The sequence below is a fragment of the Leptopilina heterotoma genome, unplaced genomic scaffold (genome assembly GCF_015476425.1).
Source record: "Leptopilina heterotoma isolate Lh14 unplaced genomic scaffold, ASM1547642v1 Lhet_68, whole genome shotgun sequence".
NCBI lineage: Eukaryota > Metazoa > Arthropoda > Insecta > Hymenoptera > Figitidae > Leptopilina > Leptopilina heterotoma.
In genome coordinates this window covers 4165539-4186081 of record NW_025111157.1, presented here as the reverse complement: position 1 = coordinate 4186081, position 20543 = coordinate 4165539, and the positions used below count along the sequence as shown (strand labels likewise).

At 23.0% G+C, this 20543-nt stretch overlaps 2 protein-coding genes across 2 annotated transcripts; both read left to right on the top strand.

Annotated features, from left to right (window-relative positions):
- Nucleotides 1–3813: 3813 nt before the first annotated feature.
- Nucleotides 3814–5066, top strand: LOC122510186 (odorant receptor 43a-like). The gene is made up of 4 exons (XM_043624646.1): nucleotides 3814–4199; nucleotides 4322–4526; nucleotides 4730–4885; nucleotides 5013–5066. Exons 1-4 carry the CDS (start codon nucleotides 4036–4038, stop codon nucleotides 5064–5066), a joined length of 579 nt encoding a protein of 192 aa, XP_043480581.1. The 5' UTR covers nucleotides 3814–4035.
- Nucleotides 5067–7440: 2374 nt separating this feature from the next.
- LOC122510185 lies at nucleotides 7441–9487 on the top strand. Its single transcript, XM_043624645.1, has 4 exons — nucleotides 7441–7517; nucleotides 8329–8545; nucleotides 9140–9295; nucleotides 9434–9487. Exons 1-4 carry the CDS (start codon nucleotides 7441–7443, stop codon nucleotides 9485–9487), a joined length of 504 nt encoding a protein of 167 aa, XP_043480580.1.
- The last annotated feature ends 11056 nt before the right edge of the window (nucleotides 9488–20543 follow it).

The following is a 20543-nucleotide window of genomic DNA, read 5'->3' as shown; positions in this document are numbered from 1 at the left end:
TTAAATTGAAATTTTTTATTTAATCATTATTTGAGATTTGAAAAATATTAATAAAAAAATTATATTCAGGTTTTGAAGTCAGCATTTTCAGCTTATAATTTATTAATAAATCTCTAGGTGACTGAAAGGTAAGTTTTTGGCAATTTTTGCGATTTTTACGTATTTTATTTTAATTATCTAATTTTTTTTCCTATCTTATATTGAACTTACAATTATTATTATTAATTAATTAATTATTATTAATTAATTAATTATTATTAATTTTTGTACTAAACAATATTATTAATAATTGTATCTTACTTGTTAATGAGGGTCCGATGCACCTTGGAAAAAAGCTATGATATGAGCCATGATATGTTTGAATCACAAATAAGCTACTTGTTAATGCATTGACTATATTTTTACAATTTACAGATCGTTTTTTTTTATTTTATTTTTAGAATAATTTTCCGTATTCAGTATAATTGTTTTAATAATAAAATACAGTGTTACTGCTGAATTATTTCAAAATTGTGAATTATAATTGAAAATTTACCTGTAACAGAAAAAGAGAATGAAAAATAAATTTAAAGGTGAAAGGCAGAAATTAAACAATAAAATAATTATTTATAACATTTATTTTGTATTTAACGACAGATAATTATTTGATAGTTCAAAATTTTAAAGTTCGGGGGTTCTAATGTAGAACATTTATGTAGTAAATTTATTGTGTATTTATTATTATTATTTTTTATTTATTTAATATTTAATTCATATTTATTTAGTTAAAAATTAATTTTTTCAATATAAAAAATTTTTATATCAACTAGTTTCATTATATAGAAATATTTTCTATTGAATAGAAGAGATTATTTTCAGGAGAATGATTCGATCTTTTCATTGTTCGAAAACTAAATTTATCACAAGAATTGTAGCGCTTCTTAAAGAAATGAATAATAAAATACAAAGAAACGTTGAAAATGTGACTACTGTGTAATATGCAGCACGTATGTTCGCGAACCTAAAGAAATAAATAATGAGTTTCAATATTTAGTTGACGATTCTCATAATGTCCCTTTTATGAAACGTTAAAAGTTTAATATTAGAAACAACCTATTATCCAATTATTATTCATCTAAAGTAGGGTAAAATAACGAGAAAATAAATTGTTTCGTTTTATTCTCAAGAAAGAGAAAATAACCACTCGCCTTATGTACAGTAATAGAAAATTTTCAGTTTTAATATCAACTTGTATTTTGTACCATGAACGACAAGTAGCAAGGAAAAAAATATGTCTGACTAAAATTGTCCTCTACTACTGACACTACAATAATTTATTTTAATCACTTTTTCTATAAAATAAAATAAAATAAAATAAAACTTTTCCATAAAAAAAAAAATTAAAAACTTCAAGACTTTATTTAATTATATAATTTTCAAGATCGAAACAATATATTTTCAAAAGAATAGAAAAAAAAGTTGAAACAATAATCGAGAAGAGACAAATATTCTTCATTCTGTAATTAATTAACTTTTTTCCAATAATAATTGACAAATTAAAGAAAAATGTACAAAGGACAAATTTCATTGATAATCCTATCAACCGTTGGTTTTTGGAGACCGATTAGTCTCTCATTTTTTGCCGCCGCATTTTTATACAATATTTACAGTATTTTTATGACATTTCTCGTTTATTCCTTTGATATGTCTCTCTACATGTATCTTATTTTACATGCAATTAACGATATTGATAATTTCTCTGAATCATTGTGTTGGTTCCTGATAATTTCAGTTGTTTGTGTGAAATTAACAAATTTACTATTCAAGCGCAATAAAATAATAGATTTAATAAAAATGATGGATAAACATTATTTTTTACCACGCGATCATCACGAGGTGGTTATTCAACAAAACTATGATCATATTTCTAGGTCAGTAAAATTAATTTTTTTTAAAAAAAAAACTAAAAGTTTGATTAAAAAAATTAGTTGTATATGTCTGACTCAAAACTGTTTTTACCACGGCGGAAGCTTTTATAGAAAAAAATTACATGCCTGACTAAAATTGACCTTTACTACTGCGAAAAATAGGATAAAATTAAATTAAAAAGCAGAATTTCTTTTTTAATTTAAAGAATTGAAAAAATTATCTACATAAATGTCTGACTAAATATTGCTTCTACTACTGAAATTATAGAATAATTACTACTTATTTTACAAACTGAAATCGATTTTTATTTTTACTACTGAACATTAAAAATTTGTTGTTTGTCTGATTGAAAAGAGACTGTTTACCCTCAGGAAAACTAAAATTTACCTGCACTACTGAAGATATAGTAATTAGTATTATAATTTCAGTCTCTGACTGGAAGACGAATAAAAATAATAAAAATATAAAAAGTAAAAAAAAAATAAATAAAATTTAATTATTTGTTTCAAAATTATCAAAGAAATAATTACATAAATGTCTGCATTAAAATTGTTTTTACTACTGAAATTGCAAAAGTAATTTAAATGTCTGAATAATTAAAGATTTCTGATGGGTCTGACTAAAAATTGACTTTTACTACTGAAAATATCGAAGTTTTTAATTTTTTATTCGTCTTTAAAAAAGAAGACTGTTACTCTAACGGAGAAAATAAATATGTCTGACTAAAATTGACCTCTACTACTGAAGCTAAAAATAATTAGAATTATAATTTTAACTATTAGTTATTAAAAAAATGTCCGACTTAAAATTGTTTTTACTACTGAAATTGTAGAATAATTTTATGTCCAAATTATAGATTCCTGACGGGTCTGACTAAAAATTGACTTTTACTACTGAAAATATATAAATTTTGTTAGTCTGACTAAAGTACTCTAACAGAGAAAACAAATATGTCTGACTAAAATTGACCTCTACTACTGAGGCTAATAAATTCTAATTATAAATTAAATTAAATTCTAATTTTAAATTAAATTAAATTCCAATTATAAATTAAATTAAATTCTAATTTTAAATTAAATTAAATTCCAATTATAAATTAAATTAAATTCTAATTATAAACTAGAATTATAAATTCTAACTATTAGTCCTAATTTTAATTATTATAGTCCTCTGTTTGACGGAAAGAACATTTTATCACCGATATTAAAATTCGCTTAAAAAAAGTGTCTGACTTAAAATGAACTTTCCCTACTGAATTTAGAATAAAATGAAAATAATATAATAAAGAAGGAAAAAATTACATAAACTCTCTAAATTTGAATCAGTAAAAATGTTTACTAATTAGAATTAGTAACTGACTTTTTGCTTTTGAATTAGTAAATTTTACTAATAATTTAGTAGAAAAATGACTATTTATTAGTAAAATTTACTAATTTAAAAGCAAAAAGTCATTCATCAACAAAACACAATTTTTCTAAGCTATCAAATTAAGACAAAAAAAAAATCAAAATTGTTGCGAAGCAACATTTTGATTTGTTTTTTGTTTCAATTTGATATCCTTAGAAATACTGTGAAATTATAGTAAAAATTTTTACTATTTTTTAAATTTTACTATTATTATTTATTTTACTATTTTACTTACTAAAAATTTTTACTAAATTTTTTTTTATTTTTTAAAAATTTTTTACTAATTTTTACACTTATTTCAAGACAAAAAAAAAAAAAAAATAAAAAAAAAAATAAAAAATTATTTTTCTTTTCTAAGGGAAAAAAAAATCTAGAGGTCTGACTGAAATTTACCTTTACTACTGAAGTTAAAATAAAAACAAATCCTCTGGGCTGTTTTTTTTAATGCTGACCGAATAGGTTTAAAATTCAAAATCAGATAATTCGAATTTATAAAAATTTTACAGAAGGAATACATGGTTATTTTTGATTGGAAGTCTGTTTACATTGTCGGCACTGACACTTGGTGGATTGACAAGAAGTGAAGTTGTCTTACCATTTAAAACTTCCATACCATATAAAACTGATAATAATAAAATTATATTTTGGCTCACATATGTCAGTCAAAGTTTAAGTGTTTGCAGTTCAGGTTTCACGAATATTGGCGTCGAAACATTTGTCATGGCAATTATGCTTCAAATTTGCTCTCAACTCGAGATTATTTATCATCGTCTCGAAGGAATGACACAATTGAATCTCAATGAGGAGAGATCGTTAAATTTTTCACAAACCAAAGAGGCTCAGATTCTCGTCGAATGTGTCGAACATCATAATTATGTCTATCTGTAAGGAAAATTTAATTTTTCTCTTATTAATAGTGAAAAATATTATTAATTAGAGCAAAATTAAATTAAAATTATTCTTATTCAAAGTGAAGAAAAATTTAAATATAAATTTACATTTACAGATTCAGTGAAAGATTTAATGATATTTTCAGTATTGTATTTGGAATGCAATTTATTGGATCAATAACAAATATTTGCACACTTATTTACAGTTTATCGACAAAAAATACATTCGATGATAAATTTCTTGCTCAGGGATTAGTTTTACTGAATATTTTATTTCAAACTTTTATATATTGTATTTTTGGCAATGAAGTTATGTTAAAAGTAGGTAAAAATGAGAAAAAAAATTAAAAAAAATTTTTAATATTATTTTCTTTTATAAAAATCACTTGTCCGAATATATGAGACTATTATTTTCCTAAAGTCTGAAATAATTTTACCTGATTATTATTAAAATGTTAATAAATATATTAAAAATACTGAAATATATTAATTAAAAGCAAAAATTAATTTGATTTTCTGTTTAGAGTTTAAAAGTAGCGGACGTAATTAGTATGATCGATTGGACAATGTTGAGAAGACAGTCAAAGCTGGGACTTATCATGATTGCAATGCGTGCGAGGAATCCAATAATTATCACCGGTGGATCAATGATACCCATGTCACTAAACACTTTTGTTACTGTGAGTAGTTCAATTTTTTCATTCAAAAACTAATTATTATATTTAATATCATTAATTTAATAAATTTAATATAATTAATATTATATTTTAATAAGAGAAACTTTTATTAAATCATTTCATTTGTCAGATTTTACGAACGTCTTATACCTCGTACAACTTATTAAAAAGTTCAAGAGTCTAATTCACTTTATAATGTGACATTATCTGAAATAAAAAAATACAAAAAAAACAATTTAGATAAAATGTAGTCTACAATATTTGAAGAAAAAGAATCTTATGTTAATAGAAATATTGTATAAAATTTTGTAAAGTTTTTCTATTCTATGGATTTATAAAATAAAATGTGTCATGTGAATTATCATTATTTTTCTTTTAACCACATTTTTATATATGGCTAATTTCACGTGAAAATTTTCTATGACATTCGAAAATTGGTTAAATATATTTTTTTTTCTCCTTCTTTATATAGAAAAATATGAGATACGTATTTTTTTATTTTTGTAACTGAATTATTCAAAAATAAAAAATTTTTACTCAAAATTAAAAAAAAAGGGGGAAAGAATAAAATCTACAAACTCACCTAAATTTGAATATTTCATTTCGAAATTGTGAATTATAATTTAAACTTCACCTGTAACAGAAAAAGAGAATGGAAAATAAGTTTAAAGGTGAAATACAAATTAAACAATAAAATAATTATTTATAACATTTATTTTGTATTTAACGTCAAATAAATAATATTTCAAGTTATTTAAATAATAGATAATAAAAAAATGTACATAAAGTATATGTAAAAATAGGTATGTATGTTAAATATTAACTTTTTATTATATAATTAGTTAATCGTTCCAAAGTTTAAACTTTAAAGTTCGGGAGTGCAGAACTAGTGCAGAACATTTATTTAGTAAATTTATTGTGTATTTATTATTATTATTTTTTATTTATTTAATATTTCATTCACATTTAATTTAATTATAATTTACATTTATTTATTAAAAAATTAATTTTTTCAATATACAAAATTTTTATATCAACTAGTTTCATTATAGAAATATTTTCTATTGAATAGAAGAGATTATACTGAAGAGATTATACTGCCTTTTTAAAATAAAATTAGCAATTTTAAAAATAATAGAATTTTAAAAATTTTCTATAATTTAAATTTTTGTTGAAAACACTAAAAAAAAATCAATTTTGGAGAAATTACAAATAATTGCAGAAATTCAATTATTTTCAAAAAAAAAAAAAATAAAATAAAATTCTTCTCATAAAATTCAACTATGTTCAAAATTTAAAAAAAAAATTCTTGTAAAAATCCCAATTTTTTTAGAAAAAATAACAAAATTCTTCTCCTAAGTTCAATTATTTTCATAAATGTCAAAAAAAATTCTTGTCCTAATTTTAATTATTTTCAAAAATCAAATGCATTTTTCTAATTTCACCTCCAACAAAAAAAATTGTTATTATTATTATTATTATCATTTTATTATTATTATTTATTTATTTAAATTTAATTTCCATTTACTTAGTTAAGAATCAATTTTTTCAATATTAAAAATTGGTATATCAACTAGTTTCATTATAGGAATATTTCTCTTGAATAGAAAAGATTATTTTCTGGAGAATGATTCGATCTCTTCATTGTTCGAAAACTAAATTTATCACAAGAATTGTAGCGCTCCTTAAAGCAATAAATAATAAAATACAATGCAACGTGGAAAATGTAATGCAACACGTACGTTGCGAACCTGAAGAAATAAATAATGAGTTTCAATACTTAGTTTGACGATCCTCATAATATATCTTTCATGATTTCGTGAAACCATGTTAAATATTAGAAACAACTACATTCACCGTCAACTATTATTATCCAATTGTTATTCATATGAAGTAGGGTAAAATAAGCAGAAAATAAATTGTTTCGTTTTATTCTCAAGAAAGAGAAAATAACCACTCGTCTTACGTTCAGTAATAGCAAATTTTCACTTTTAATATCAATTTGTATTTTGTACCATGAACGACAAGTAACAAAGACACTGAAATTAGCTCCCTATGTACTTGAGAAAATAATTCTTTTTTACTGCCTTAAGAAAAAAAAGTTTTTATACAAAACAATTTGTAATAAAATAAAATAATAATTACACAAAATTATTATTATGAATACAGCGATAAAAAATAAATCTCATAAAAAAACGTAAACGAAAAAATATTCTTCATTCTTTATTTAAATAAGTTTTTTCAAATATTAATTGACAAATTTAAGAGAAATGTACAAAGGACAAATTTCGTTGTTACTTCTATCAATTGCTGGATTTTGGAGACCAATTGTTTTCTCATTTTTTGCCGCTGAATTTTTTTACACTATTTTTAGTATTCTCATGATATTTTTCGTTTATTCATTTGACATGTCTCTCTATGGGTATCTTATTCTACATGCAATTAACGATATCGACGATTTCTCCGAATCATTGTGTTGGTTCTTAATAATGTCAGTTGTTTGTGTGAAATTAACAAATTTACTATTGAAGCGCGATAAAATAATTGATTTAATAAAAATGATGGATAAACATTATTTTTCACCGCGCGATCATCAGGAGGAGGTTATTCAACAAAACTATGATCATATTTCTAGGTCAGTAAAATTATATGGTTTACAAATTTTTAAAACTATAAAAATATAAAATATTCTGTTACAAAATTAAAAAGAAGGAAAGAAAAAAATAAAATAGCAAAATTTCTGTGCCTGACTAAGAAAACTTTTGACTACTAGTGGAATATGATTTTTGTAGTTTAGGAAAAAAAATTATAGGTCTGACTAAAATTGACCTCTACTACTTAAAATAAAATAAAAAAAATTATAAAATAAACGAAAGATTATTTTTTCAAAATTCGAAAAAAGAAGAGAATTACGTTCCTGTATTGCTACTGAAATTCGAAATTAAAAATTGAAATTTTGTGAAATGTTAGAACAACCAAAAACTTATAAGGTCTGAATAAAACCTACTTTTACTACTGGATATACATAATTTTTGGTTCGTCTGACTAAAAAAGTCTGGTACAACTTTAACGAAAAAAAGGCCTGACAAAAATTGACCTCTACTACTGAAGCTACAGGAAATACAATAATAATCACACTCTTTGACTGTAAGAAAAATTAACATTCAAATAATTAAAATATATCAAATAAAAAGAAATTGAATTAAATTAAAATTATTCAAATCTATTTCTTTTAAATTCAAGACAAAAAAATAATTTACATAACCGTCTGAATTAAAATTGTTTGACAACTACTGAAACTACTCCTTGAGTAGCAGAGTAAATAAAATAATAAAAATAGTAAAACAATCGAATAAAAAATTATTAAAGTAATAAAATCAGAATTTATTTTTTAAAAATTAATCGAAGGAAACAATTATAATCCAAATTAATCAATTTTTTTACAGAAGGAATACATGGTTGTTTTTGATTGGAAGTGTTTTTACATTGGCGGCACTATCACTTGGTGGACTGACAAGAAGTGAAGTTGTATTACCATTTAGAGCCACATTACCATTCGACAGTAATAATAATAAAATTATATTTTGCCTCACATATGTCAGTCAAAGTCTAAGTCTCTACAGTTCAGGTCTTACGAATATTGGCGTCGAAACATTAATTATGGTAATTATGCTTCAAATTTGTTCTCAACTCGAGATAATTTATCATCGACTCGAAAGTATTAATCATTTGAATATTAATAACGAGGATTCGTTAAATTTTTCCCAAACCAAAGAGGCTCAAATTCTCATCGAATGTGTCGAACATCATAATTTTGTCTATCTGTAAGGAAAATAAAATTTTTCTCTTATTAAAGAGAAAAATATGATTAACTAAATCAAAATTAAATTACCAAAAATTATTCTTATTTAAAGTGAAGAAAATTGAAATAGAAAAAACATTTGTCATTTACAGATTCAGTGAAAGATTTAATGATATTTTCAGTATTGTATTTGGAATTCAATTTATTGGATCAATAATAAATATTTGCACACTTACTTATAGTTTATCGACAAAAAATCTATTGGATGATAAATTTTTTACACATGCAGTAGTCTTACTGAATGTTTTATTTCAAACTTTTATATATTGTATTTTTGGCAATGAAGTTATGTTAAAAGTAGGTAAAAATGAGAAAAAAAATTCAAATAAAGGTTTTTATTATTTTTGTTGTTTTAAAAATTACTTGTCAGTATAAATTAAATATTTTCAATTTAGAGTTTAAAAGTAGCGGACATAATTAGTATGATCGATTGGACAATGTTGAGAAGACAATCAAAACAGGGACTGATATTGATTGCAATGCGTGCGAGAAATCCAATAATTATCACCGGTGGATCACTCATTTCCATGTCACTCAATACTTTTGTTACTGTGAGTTGAATTTTTTTATTTAAAAACTAATTTTTATATTTAATATAATTAATATTATATTTTAATTTTAATAAGAGAAAATAATTAATATTTATATTTTAATGAGAGAAACTTTTATTAAATCATTTCATTTGTCAGATTTTACGAGCGTCTTATACCTCGTACAACTTATTAAAAAGTTCAAGAGTCTAATTCACTTTATAATGTAACATTATATGAAATAAAAAAATAACAAAAAAAAACAAGTTAAATAAAATGTAGTCGCAACTGTTTTTTTTATAATAATTATTCTTTTAATAAAAAATTTATTAAGAGTACTACACTTGTCAGATTTTACCAGCATCTTATTTAAGCTATTAGAACTAAGAAGAACAGGAAGTATTCTGAATAATTTTATTAAATATTTTTCATTTAGAAAAGAAAATAATTATTCTCTGGAGATATTTTTTATTATTAGAAAGAATCGTTTTTATTGGCATTCGTGGACTATTATTATCTAATTATTATTAATAGAGGGAAGGGTGGAATAAGTAGAAAATAAATTGCTTCGTTTTGCACTCGAGGAAGAGGAAGTAGTCGTTCCCCTTGCATACTGAAAATGTGAATTTTAAATTTTAATGTCAATGCGCAACACGAACGACAAGTAGCGAGGACACTGAATTCACTCCCTTTGTACTTGAAATAATAATTCTTCTTTACTGCCTCAAGAAAAAATAAAGCGAAAATTTACCCAGTTGAGAACATTTTTATAATCACTTCTTCGAAAAAAATTCAATACTTCGAGGAAAAAAATTTGTCTGACTAAAATTGACCTCTACTACTTGAAACTAAAATAATTTTTAATCACTTTTCTGTAAACACTTCTTCGAAAAAAAATTGAGAACTTCAAGGAAAAAAATACGTCTGACTAAAATTGACCTCTACTACTGAGACTAAAATTTATAAAATAATTTATAAAAAATTAAAATTGAAATTAAAAAAAAATTAAATTTTTCAAGGAAAGAAATACGTCTGACTAAAATTGACCTCTACTACTGAAACTGAAATAATTTACAATGACTTTTTTTAATAATCACTTCTTTAACAAAAAATTTAATGTTTCAAAGAAATACATGTCTGACTAAAATTTACCTTAACTACTGTCACTACAATAAATCAATTAAATATTTTTAGAAGCCATAAATTATATAAATAAACATCTTTTATTTATTTATTTATTTATTTAATTTGATTAAAAAAGTAAATATTCGCGAACTAAAAAAAAAATTGAAAATAATAATAATAATAATAATAATAATAATAATAATAATAATAATAATTGTCAAAACGTTATGTAACATAGAAAATATAATGTGCAATATAAAGACCAAATAAAAAATGAAACTGAAATTGAAAATCATTCAAAGAAAGTTGAAACAAATATCAAAAATAAGGAAAAATATTCTTCATTTTGTAATTGAAATTTTTTTTTAAATCTAAAGAATAAAATAATAATTTGTTAACAAATTTAATAAATATGAAGAATAAACATTATTTTTCACCGCGCAATCATGAGGAGGAGATTATTCAACAAAACTACGACTATATGTGTAGGTATAATAATAAGTAAAATTAAAATCAATTTAATAATTAATCTCTGTAAATTTTCGTTAGTTTGACTATAATGAAAACTGGTAACATAACGGAGAAAACAAACATGTCTGACTAAAATTGACCTCTACTACTGAAGCTAAAATAATTAGAATTATAAATCTAACTATTAGTCCTGATTCTAAGTATTCTAGTCCTCTGTTCGACTGGAGGAACATTTTATCACTCGTCTGACAGTAACATACTTTTACTACTAAAATTACTTTTCAATTTCTCCACTACAGTACTTTTATACTACTGAAACTAGAAGTGTTTAATTTTTATTCGTCTAACTAAAACAAAACTACTACTTTAACAAAGAAAGTGACTACAATCACAATTTTTTTTTGTTAAAATGACAAATTTTTTTTACTGTATTCGAAAGAAATATAAAATTTATCATTTATTTCACAGAAGGAATACATGGTTTCTTTCATTGTTTAATTTATTAAAAAAAAATTTAGAAATTAAATTAAAATCAAATTAAAATGAAAATTAAATTAAAATCAAATTAAATTGAAAATTAAATTAAAATCAAATTAAAATGAAAATTAAACTAAAATCAAATTAAAATTAAATTAAAATTAAATAAAAATTAAATTAAAATTAAATTGAAATTAACTTAAAATCAAATCAGTGATTTTTTATATAAATATTTGTACTGAAAAAATAATTCCATCTAAATAATTCTATTTTAATTTTCAGAATTTTGTTTTGAATTTATTTTCAATTATTTTCTCCCCTAGAAAAGTAATTGTTCTCCTCCTATTTTGTTTTACTTTTAATGGTTGGAGTACAATTTTTTTAAAACGTATTTTCTAATTTTTTATTTTCTAAAAAATTTTTTTCTAATAAAGGTGAATATTTCTGAAAAAAAAACTTTTTTCTTATAAAAGTGATTTTCTAATTTTCTTTCTTCTAATAAAGGTCATTTTCTGAAAATTTCTTTTTCTAATAAAGGTCATTTTCAAAAAAAAAATTTCTAACAATATTTAATTTTTGTAGTGACGAATTGACGATTAATAGTTATATGATTAAGAAATAAAATTCACGAAAATTTTTTAGTTCTTTAAAACAAATACTTAAGATTTCGTTAAAAAATTATAATAAAAAATTGAAATTGTGCAAATTTAAAAAAAAAAGTTTAAATAATCTACTTTAAAATTGTAATTAATGACTAAAAATTATAGGAATTTTTTCCCTAAAGATATTTAAAATTTTCTAAAAAGTGTTTTATTAATAATTGAATCTTACTTGTTAATACATTGACTATATTTTTACAATTTACAGAAAACTTTTTTTTTTATTTAATTCTTAGAATAATTAAATATAATTATTAAATATAATTAAAAATAATGAAATCTACAAACTCACCTAAATTTTTCAGTTGAATATTTCATTTCAAAATTGTGAATTATAAATGAAAATTTATCTGTAACAGAAAAAAAGAATTAAAAATTAGTTTGAGAGTGAAATACAATTTGAACAATAAAATAATTATTTTTAATATTTATTTTGTATTTAACGACAGATTTGAATAATTATTCGAAACTTTTAATTGTTAAGGAAGCTAACAAAATAATAATTTATTATATTTAAAAGCTTTTTTAAATTGAATTATTTCTAATTTCTATAAAGAATCCTATTGTTTAACACTTCTAATTATTTTCTAAAGTTTTCACAAAAAGTCTTTTTTAAATCAATTCTTATCGGATTTCAACTACCAGAATTATTAAATTATTTGAATACAAAAATAAGTAATTCATAAAATAATTAATTATTTTTAATAACTGGAACTGTACCTCTTTATTGAGTTTTTGAAATTGGGGTTAAATTTTCTTTCTCCACTTATTTTGTTATTTACAAATTAACTGTAAAACTTTTGACATAACAATTCGAACTATAAAACAAAAAATTGGAATCAAAAAACACTAACTTCACGTGAGGACGGATTATGTCGATTATTATAATATAATAATTATTTATTATTATTATTATTATTATTATTATTATCATTTTATTATTATTATTTATTTATTTAAATTTAATTTCCATTTACTTAGTTAAGAATCAATTTTTTCAATATTAAAAATTGGTATATCAACTAGTTTCATTATAGGAATATTTCTCTTGAATAGAAAAGATTATTTTCTGGAGAATGATTCGATCTCTTCATTGTTCGAAAACTAAATTTATCACAAGAATTGTAGCGCTCCTTAAAGCAATAAATAATAAAATACAATGCAACGTGGAAAATGTAATGCAACACGTACGTTGCGAACCTGAAGAAATAAATAATGAGTTTCAATACTTAGTTTGACGATCCTCATAATATATCTTTCATGATTTCGTGAAACCATGTTAAATATTAGAAACAACTACATTCACCGTCAACTATTATTATCCAATTGTTATTCATATGAAGTAGGGTAAAATAAGCAGAAAATAAATTGTTTCGTTTTATTCTCAAGAAAGAGAAAATAACCACTCGTCTTACGTTCAGTAATAGCAAATTTTCACTTTTAATATCAATTTGTATTTTGTACCATGAACGACAAGTAACAAAGACACTGAACTAGCTCCCTATGTACTTGAGAAAATAATTCTTTTTTACTGCCTTAAGAAAAAAATGTTTTTATATAAAATTATATAAAATAATTTGTAATAAATTAAAATAAAATAAAATAATTATACAAAATTATTATTATCAATACTATAATAAAAAATAAATTCAAAAAAAATGTAGGCAATTTTAAATTTAATCGAAATAATAACAACATTAGAAATAATTACAAAATGTGAATAGAAAATTAAACACTACATTTAATTACAATTTTCAAGATCAAAAAAAATATTTGCAAAAAGAATAGAGAAAAATTTCAAACCTATTATTGAGAATAAAAAAATATTCTTCATTCTGAAATTAAATAAGTTTTATCAAATCCTAATTGACAAATTTAAGAAAAATGTACAAAGGACAAATTTCGTTGTTACTTCTATCAATTGCTGGATTTTGGAGACCAATTGTTTTCTCATTTTTTGCCGCTGAATTTTTTTACACTATTTTTAGTATTCTCATGATATTTTTCGTTTATTCATTTGACATGTCTCTCTATGGGTATCTTATTCTACATGCAATTAACGATATCGACGATTTCTCCGAATCATTGTGTTGGTTCTTAATAATGTCAGTTGTTTGTGTGAAATTAACAAATTTACTATTGAAGCGCGATAAAATAATTGATTTAATAAAAATGATGGATAAACATTATTTTTCACCGCGCGATCATCAGGAGGAGGTTATTCAACAAAACTATGATCATATTTCTAGGTCAGTAAAATTATATGGTTTACAAATTTTTAAAACTATAAAAATATAAAATATTCTGTTACAAAATTAAAAAGAAGGAAAGAAAAAAATAAAATAGCAAAATTTCTGTGCCTGACTAAGAAAACTTTTGACTACTAGTGGAATATGATTTTTGTAGTTTAGGAAAAAAAATTATAGGTCTGACTAAAATTGACCTCTACTACTTAAAATAAAATAAAAAAAATTATAAAATAAACGAAAGATTATGTTTTCAAAATTCGAAAAAAGAAGAGAATTACGTTCCTGTATTGCTACTGAAATTCGAAATTAAAAATTGAAATTTTGTGAAATGTTAGAACAACCAAAAACTTATAAGGTCTGAATAAAACCTACTTTTACTACTGGATATACATAATTTTTGGTTCGTCTGACTAAAAAAGTCTGGTACAACTTTAACGAAAAAAAGGCCTGACAAAAATTGACCTCTACTACTGAAGCTACAGGAAATACAATAATAATCACACTCTTTGACTGTAAGAAAAATTAACATTCAAATAATTAAAATATATCAAATAAAAAGAAATTGAATTAAATTAAAAATATTCAAATCTATTTTTTTTAAATTCAAGACAAAAAAATAATTTACATAACCGTCTGAATTAAAATTGTTTGACAACTACTGAAATTTAAAATAAAGTGAAATGTCGAAGTTATTATTAAATTCAACTGAAATTGACTTTTACTACTGAAAATATACAATTTTTTATGTTTTCGTCTGTAAAAATGTTTTAAGTTTTCTTATTTCTACTATAAAAAAATATTTAGTTAAATATTTCAGCTAAAATTTTCAGCGTTTGACTAAAATTGTTATCTATGAAGCTAAAATAATTATAATTATATATATTCTCCTTGAGTAGCAGAATAAATAATATAATAAAAAAAAGTAAAACAATAGAATAAAAAATTATAAAAGTAATAAAATCAGAATTTATTTTAAAAATATTAATAGAAGGAAACAATTATAATCAAAATTTCTTAAATTTGTTACAGAAGGAATACATGGTTGTTTTTGATTGTAAGTGTTTTTACATTGGCGGCACTGACACTTGGTGGACTGGCAAAAAGTGAAGTTGTATTACCATTTAAAACTTCTTTACCATATAAAACTGATAATAATAAAATTATATTTTGCCTTACATATGTCAGTCAAAGTCTAAGTCTCTACAGTTCAGGTCTTACGAATATTGGCGTCGAAACATTTGTCATGGTAATTATGCTTCAAATTTGTTCTCAACTTGAAATAATTTATCATCGACTCGAAAGTATTACTCATTTGAATATTAATGACGAGGATTCGTTAAATTTTTCCCAAACCAAAGAGGCTCAAATTATCGTCGAATGTGTCGAACATCATAATTATGTCTATCTGTAAGGAAAATTAATTTTTTTTCCTATTAAGGGGTTACGTACAGTTAGAATTTTCAAAAATTCGATTTTTTTTTAATTGCATTTTCTAAAAATATAACATTTCCAGAGTATTCTCTAAATTACTTTTTTTATAGCCGAAAATGTGAGTAAAATTTTGGTCAAAAAACAATTTTTAATTTTCAACATCCAACATTTTGCGAAAAATCAAAATTTCTCAAATCCCTTTGTTCATGTACCGCATAATATTATTAACTTACGATTCCTTCTTTACGATTTGAATTTAGATGCGATCCAGTCAAGAGATAGCGTGATCACCGCGAAACCATTTTTATTTAAGAAGTCCACGCAGATGTTGTATCATTCACATGTTTCTTTATATTTACCCTACTATAATTTCAGAATATTTTCTTGAAATATATATATTTCATGTGAAAAAAGATTTGTTATTAATTATTTTAATGTGTGGCCACAAAAAATTCCTAAAAAACAGTTTTTTTTAAGCTCTAACTATAAGTAACCCCTTAAAGACAAAAATATTATCAACTAAAGCAAAATTAAATTACCAAAAATTATTCTTATTTATAGTGAAGAAAATTTAAATAGAAAAAACATTTGTCATTTACAGATTCAGCGAAAGATTTAATGATATTTTCAGTATTGTATTTGGAATGCAATTTATTGGATCAATAACAAATATTTGCACACTTACTTATAGTTTATCGACAAAAAATCTATTGGATGATAAATTTTTTACACATGCAGTAGTCTTACTGAATGTTTTATTTCAAACTTTTATATATTGTATTTTTGGCAATGAAGTTATGTTAAAAGTAGGTAAAAATGAGAAAAAAAATTCAAATAAAGGTTTTTATTATTTTTGTTGTTTTAAAAATTACTTGTCAGTATAAATTAAATATTTTCAATTTAGAGTTTAAAAGTAGCGGACATAATTAGTATGATCGATTGGACAATGTTGAGAAGACAATCAAAACAGGGACTGATATTGATTGCAATGCGTGCGAGAAATCCAATAATTATCACCGGTGGATCACTCATTTCCATGTCACTCAATACTTTTGTTACTGTGAGTTGAATTTTTTTATTTAAAAACTAATTTTTATATTTAATATAATTAATATTATATTTTAATTTTAATAAGAGAAAATAATTAATATTTATATTTTAATGAGAGAAACTTTTATTAAATCATTTCATTTGTCAGATTTTACGAGCGTCTTATTCCTCGTACAACTTATTAAAAAGTTCAAGAGTCTAAATAAGTGACATTATCTGAAATAAAAAAATAACAAAAAAAAAACCAAGTTTAATAAAATGTAGTCGACAATTTTGTTTAATAATAATTATTCTTTCAATAGAAAATTTATTAAAAGTACTCCACTTGTTAGATTTTACGAGCATCTTATTTAAGTTATTAGAAACAAGATTCTAAATAGTTTTATTAAATGAAATTTTTCGTTTAGAAAAGAAAATAATTATTCTCTATAGGGATATACACCATTAGAACAGTAATTATAAATTAATATCAGAGAGAGAGAAGTATTTAATTAAAGCATTTAATAATAAAAGAGTGAGTATAGAGTTAGAAAAGCGAATGTATTATAATATGCAGCTCGTACGTCGCAGCCCGGAAGAAATAAATAATGAGTTTAAATACTTGGTTGACGATCCTCATATTATCCCTTTCTTGCATCGAAAAAATATTTTTATTATTAGAAAGAATCGTTTTCATTGGCATTCGTGGACTATTATTATCTAATTATTATTAATAGAGGGAAGGGTGGAATAAGTAGAAAATAAATTGCTTCGTTTTGCACTCGAGGAAGAGGAAGTAGTCGTTCCCCTTGCATACTGAAAATGTGAATTTTAAATTTTAATGTCAATGCGCAACACGAACGACAAGTAGCGAGGACACTGAATTCACTCCCTTTGTACTTGAAATAATAATTCTTCTTTACTGCCTCAAGAAAAAAAGCGAAAATTTACCCAAGTTGAGAACATTTTTATAATCACTTCTTCGAAAAAAATTCAATACTTCGAGGAAAAAAATTTGTCTGACTAAAATTGACCGTTACTACTTGAAACTAAAATAATTTATAATCACTTTTCTGTAAACACTTCTTTGAAAAAAAATTGAGAACTTCAAGGAAAAAAATACGTCTGACTAAAATTGACCTCTACTACTGAGACTAAAATAATTTACAATCACTTTTTGTTTAATTATTTCTGCAAAAAAAAATAATCCCTCGAAATTATTTTCTATTTTATTCATTATAAAATAATTTATAATCACTTCGACAAAAAAATTAAATACTTCAAGGAAAGAAATACGTCTGACTAAAATTGACTTCTACTACTGAGACTAAAATTTATAAAATAATTTATAAAAAATTAAAATTGAAATTAAAAAAAAATTAAATTTTTCAAGGAAAGAAATACGTCTGACTAAAATTGACCTCTACTACTGAAACTGAAATAATTTACAATTACTTTTTTTAATAATCACTTCTTTAACAAAAAATTTAATGTTTCAAAGAAATACATGTCTGACTAAAATTTACCTTAACTACTGACACTACAATAAATCAATTAAATATTTTTAGAAGCCATAAATTATATAAATAAACATCTTTTATTTATTTATTTATTTATTTTGATTAAAAAAGTAAATATTCGAGAACTAAAAAAAAAACTGAAAATTAAATAAAAAAATTACTACAACACAGAAATAGTTACAAAACGTAAATAAGAAACAGAAAAAAAAAGAATAATGAAAATAGAAAAAGAAAAACACCGCAGAAAAAATTAATATTCAATATCAAATCTTAAATTGGAAAAGAAATTCCAAAAGAAAAAATTTGGAACAAATATCGAATGGAAAAAATATTCTGTAACTGTAATAAATTTTCTTTCTACTATTACAAATTGAAAAATGTACAAAGGACAACTTTCGTTGACAATTCTATCAACTGCTGGTTTTTGGAGACCAATTGGTCTCTCATTTTTTGCCGCTGCATTTTTATACAATATTTATAGTATTTTTATGACATTTCTAGTCTATTCTTTTAACATGTCTCTGTATACGTATCTAATTTTACATTCAACCGACAATATTGATGATTTCTCCGAATCATTGTGCTCGTTCCTGCAAATATTAGTCGTTTGTGTAAAATTAACAAATTTACTCATAAAGCGCGATAAAATAATTGATTTAATAGAAATGATGGATAAACATTATTTTTCACCGCGTGATCATGACGAGAAGATTATTCAACAAAACTACGACTATATGTCTAGGTTAGTTTTTTTTTTTTTTTTTTTAATTATCAATTTTATGTTCTAAAGAAGAATGCGATTTTATAAAGTTCTTTTTCAGACGGAATACATGGTTGTTTTTGATTGGAAGTCTTTTTACATTAGCAGCACTGACACTCGGTGGATTGGCCAAAAGTGACGTTGTATTACCATTTAAAACCACATTACCATTTGACAATGACGATAAAATTATATTTTGGCTCACATATGTCGTTCAAACTTTAAGTATTTACAGTTCAGGTTTCACGAATATTGGCGTAGAAACATTAATTATGTCAATTATGCTTCAAATTTGCTCTCAACTCGAGATTATTTATCATCGTCTCGAAGGAATGACACAATTGAATCTCAATGACGAGAGTTCGTTGAGTTTTTCAAAAACCAAAGAGGCTCGAATTCTCGTCGAATGCGTAAGACATCATAATTACGTCTATCTGTAAGCGAAAAATACTAAATAAATATTATTGTTTATCATTCTGTAGAAAATTTTTTTAAATAATTACTTTTTATTTTTCATTACAAAAATAAAAACTAATTATTATTATTGTTATTTTTTCCCTAAAAATAAAGAATAAAAAAAATGTTTTTTTTTTTATAAAAATAAAGAATAAAGAAAATATTTTAAATTTACAGATTCAGTGAAAGATTGAATGATATTTTTAGTATTGTGTTTGGAATGCAATTTATAGGATCAATTATAAACATTTGCACACTAATTTACAGTTTATCGACAAAAGATACATTCGATGACAAATTTCTTGCTCAGGGATTACTCTTGCCGAATCTTTTAATTCAAACTTTTATATATTGTGTTTTCGGCAATGAAGTTATGTTAAAAGTAGGTAAAAATGAGAAAAACGGAAAACATGTCAATAGCAGAAAAAAACACTAATTAATTTAATTTACATCTAACGTTAAATTAAATTGTTAATGCAAATTCAATAATATTGTGAAAAAAAGAAATAATACTATTTAATTAAAAATAGATATAAAATCGAATTCAAGAAAATAATTTTTTAATTTTCTGATTTAGAGTTTAAAAGTAGCGGACGTAATTAGTATGATCGATTGGACAATGTTGAGAAGACAATCAAAGAAAGGACTTCTCATGATTGCAATGCGTGCGAGAAATCCAATAATTATCACCGGTGGATCACTCATTCCCATGTCACTTAACACTTTTGTTACCGTGAGTTAATTTTTCCATTCAAAAATTAATTATTCTTTCAATAAACAAATTTTATTAAATAATTTCCTTTGTCAGATTTTACGAGCGTCTTATACCTCGTACAACTTATTAAAAAGTTCAAGAATGTAATTGAATTTAATGTAAAATTATCTAAAATGAAAAATTAACAAACAAAAAAAAGGATAACAATTGTGGAGTAAAAAAACTAAAATAATATTTTCCTATTTATTAAATTAATTTTATGTTTCGTTTGTTGTTCGTCGCCGTAACATGTACAGTATATATTTCTATTTACAAACATTGTATAAAATTTCTAAACTTTTGTATTCTATGGATTTATAAAATATGTAAAAAAAAAT

What these genes read in the sequence shown, in the direction of transcription:
- LOC122510186 (XM_043624646.1), top strand. Translation starts at nt 4,036, where the DNA reads ATGGCAATTATGCTTCAAATTTGCTCTCAACTCGAGATTATTTATCAT. An exon ending in CATCATAATTATGTCTATCT is followed by an intron (nt 4,200 to 4,321) that starts GTAAGGAAAATT and finishes TTACATTTACAG; the next exon opens with ATTCAGTGAAAGATTTAATG. An exon ending in GCAATGAAGTTATGTTAAAA is followed by an intron (nt 4,527 to 4,729) that starts GTAGGTAAAAAT and finishes TTTTCTGTTTAG; the next exon opens with AGTTTAAAAGTAGCGGACGT.
- LOC122510185 (XM_043624645.1), top strand. Translation starts at nt 7,441, where the DNA reads ATGATGGATAAACATTATTTTTCACCGCGCGATCATCAGGAGGAGGTT. An exon ending in GCGTCGAAACATTAATTATG is followed by an intron (nt 8,546 to 9,139) that starts GTAATTATGCTT and finishes TTTTCAATTTAG; the next exon opens with AGTTTAAAAGTAGCGGACAT. An exon ending in CACTCAATACTTTTGTTACT is followed by an intron (nt 9,296 to 9,433) that starts GTGAGTTGAATT and finishes TTCATTTGTCAG; the next exon opens with ATTTTACGAGCGTCTTATAC.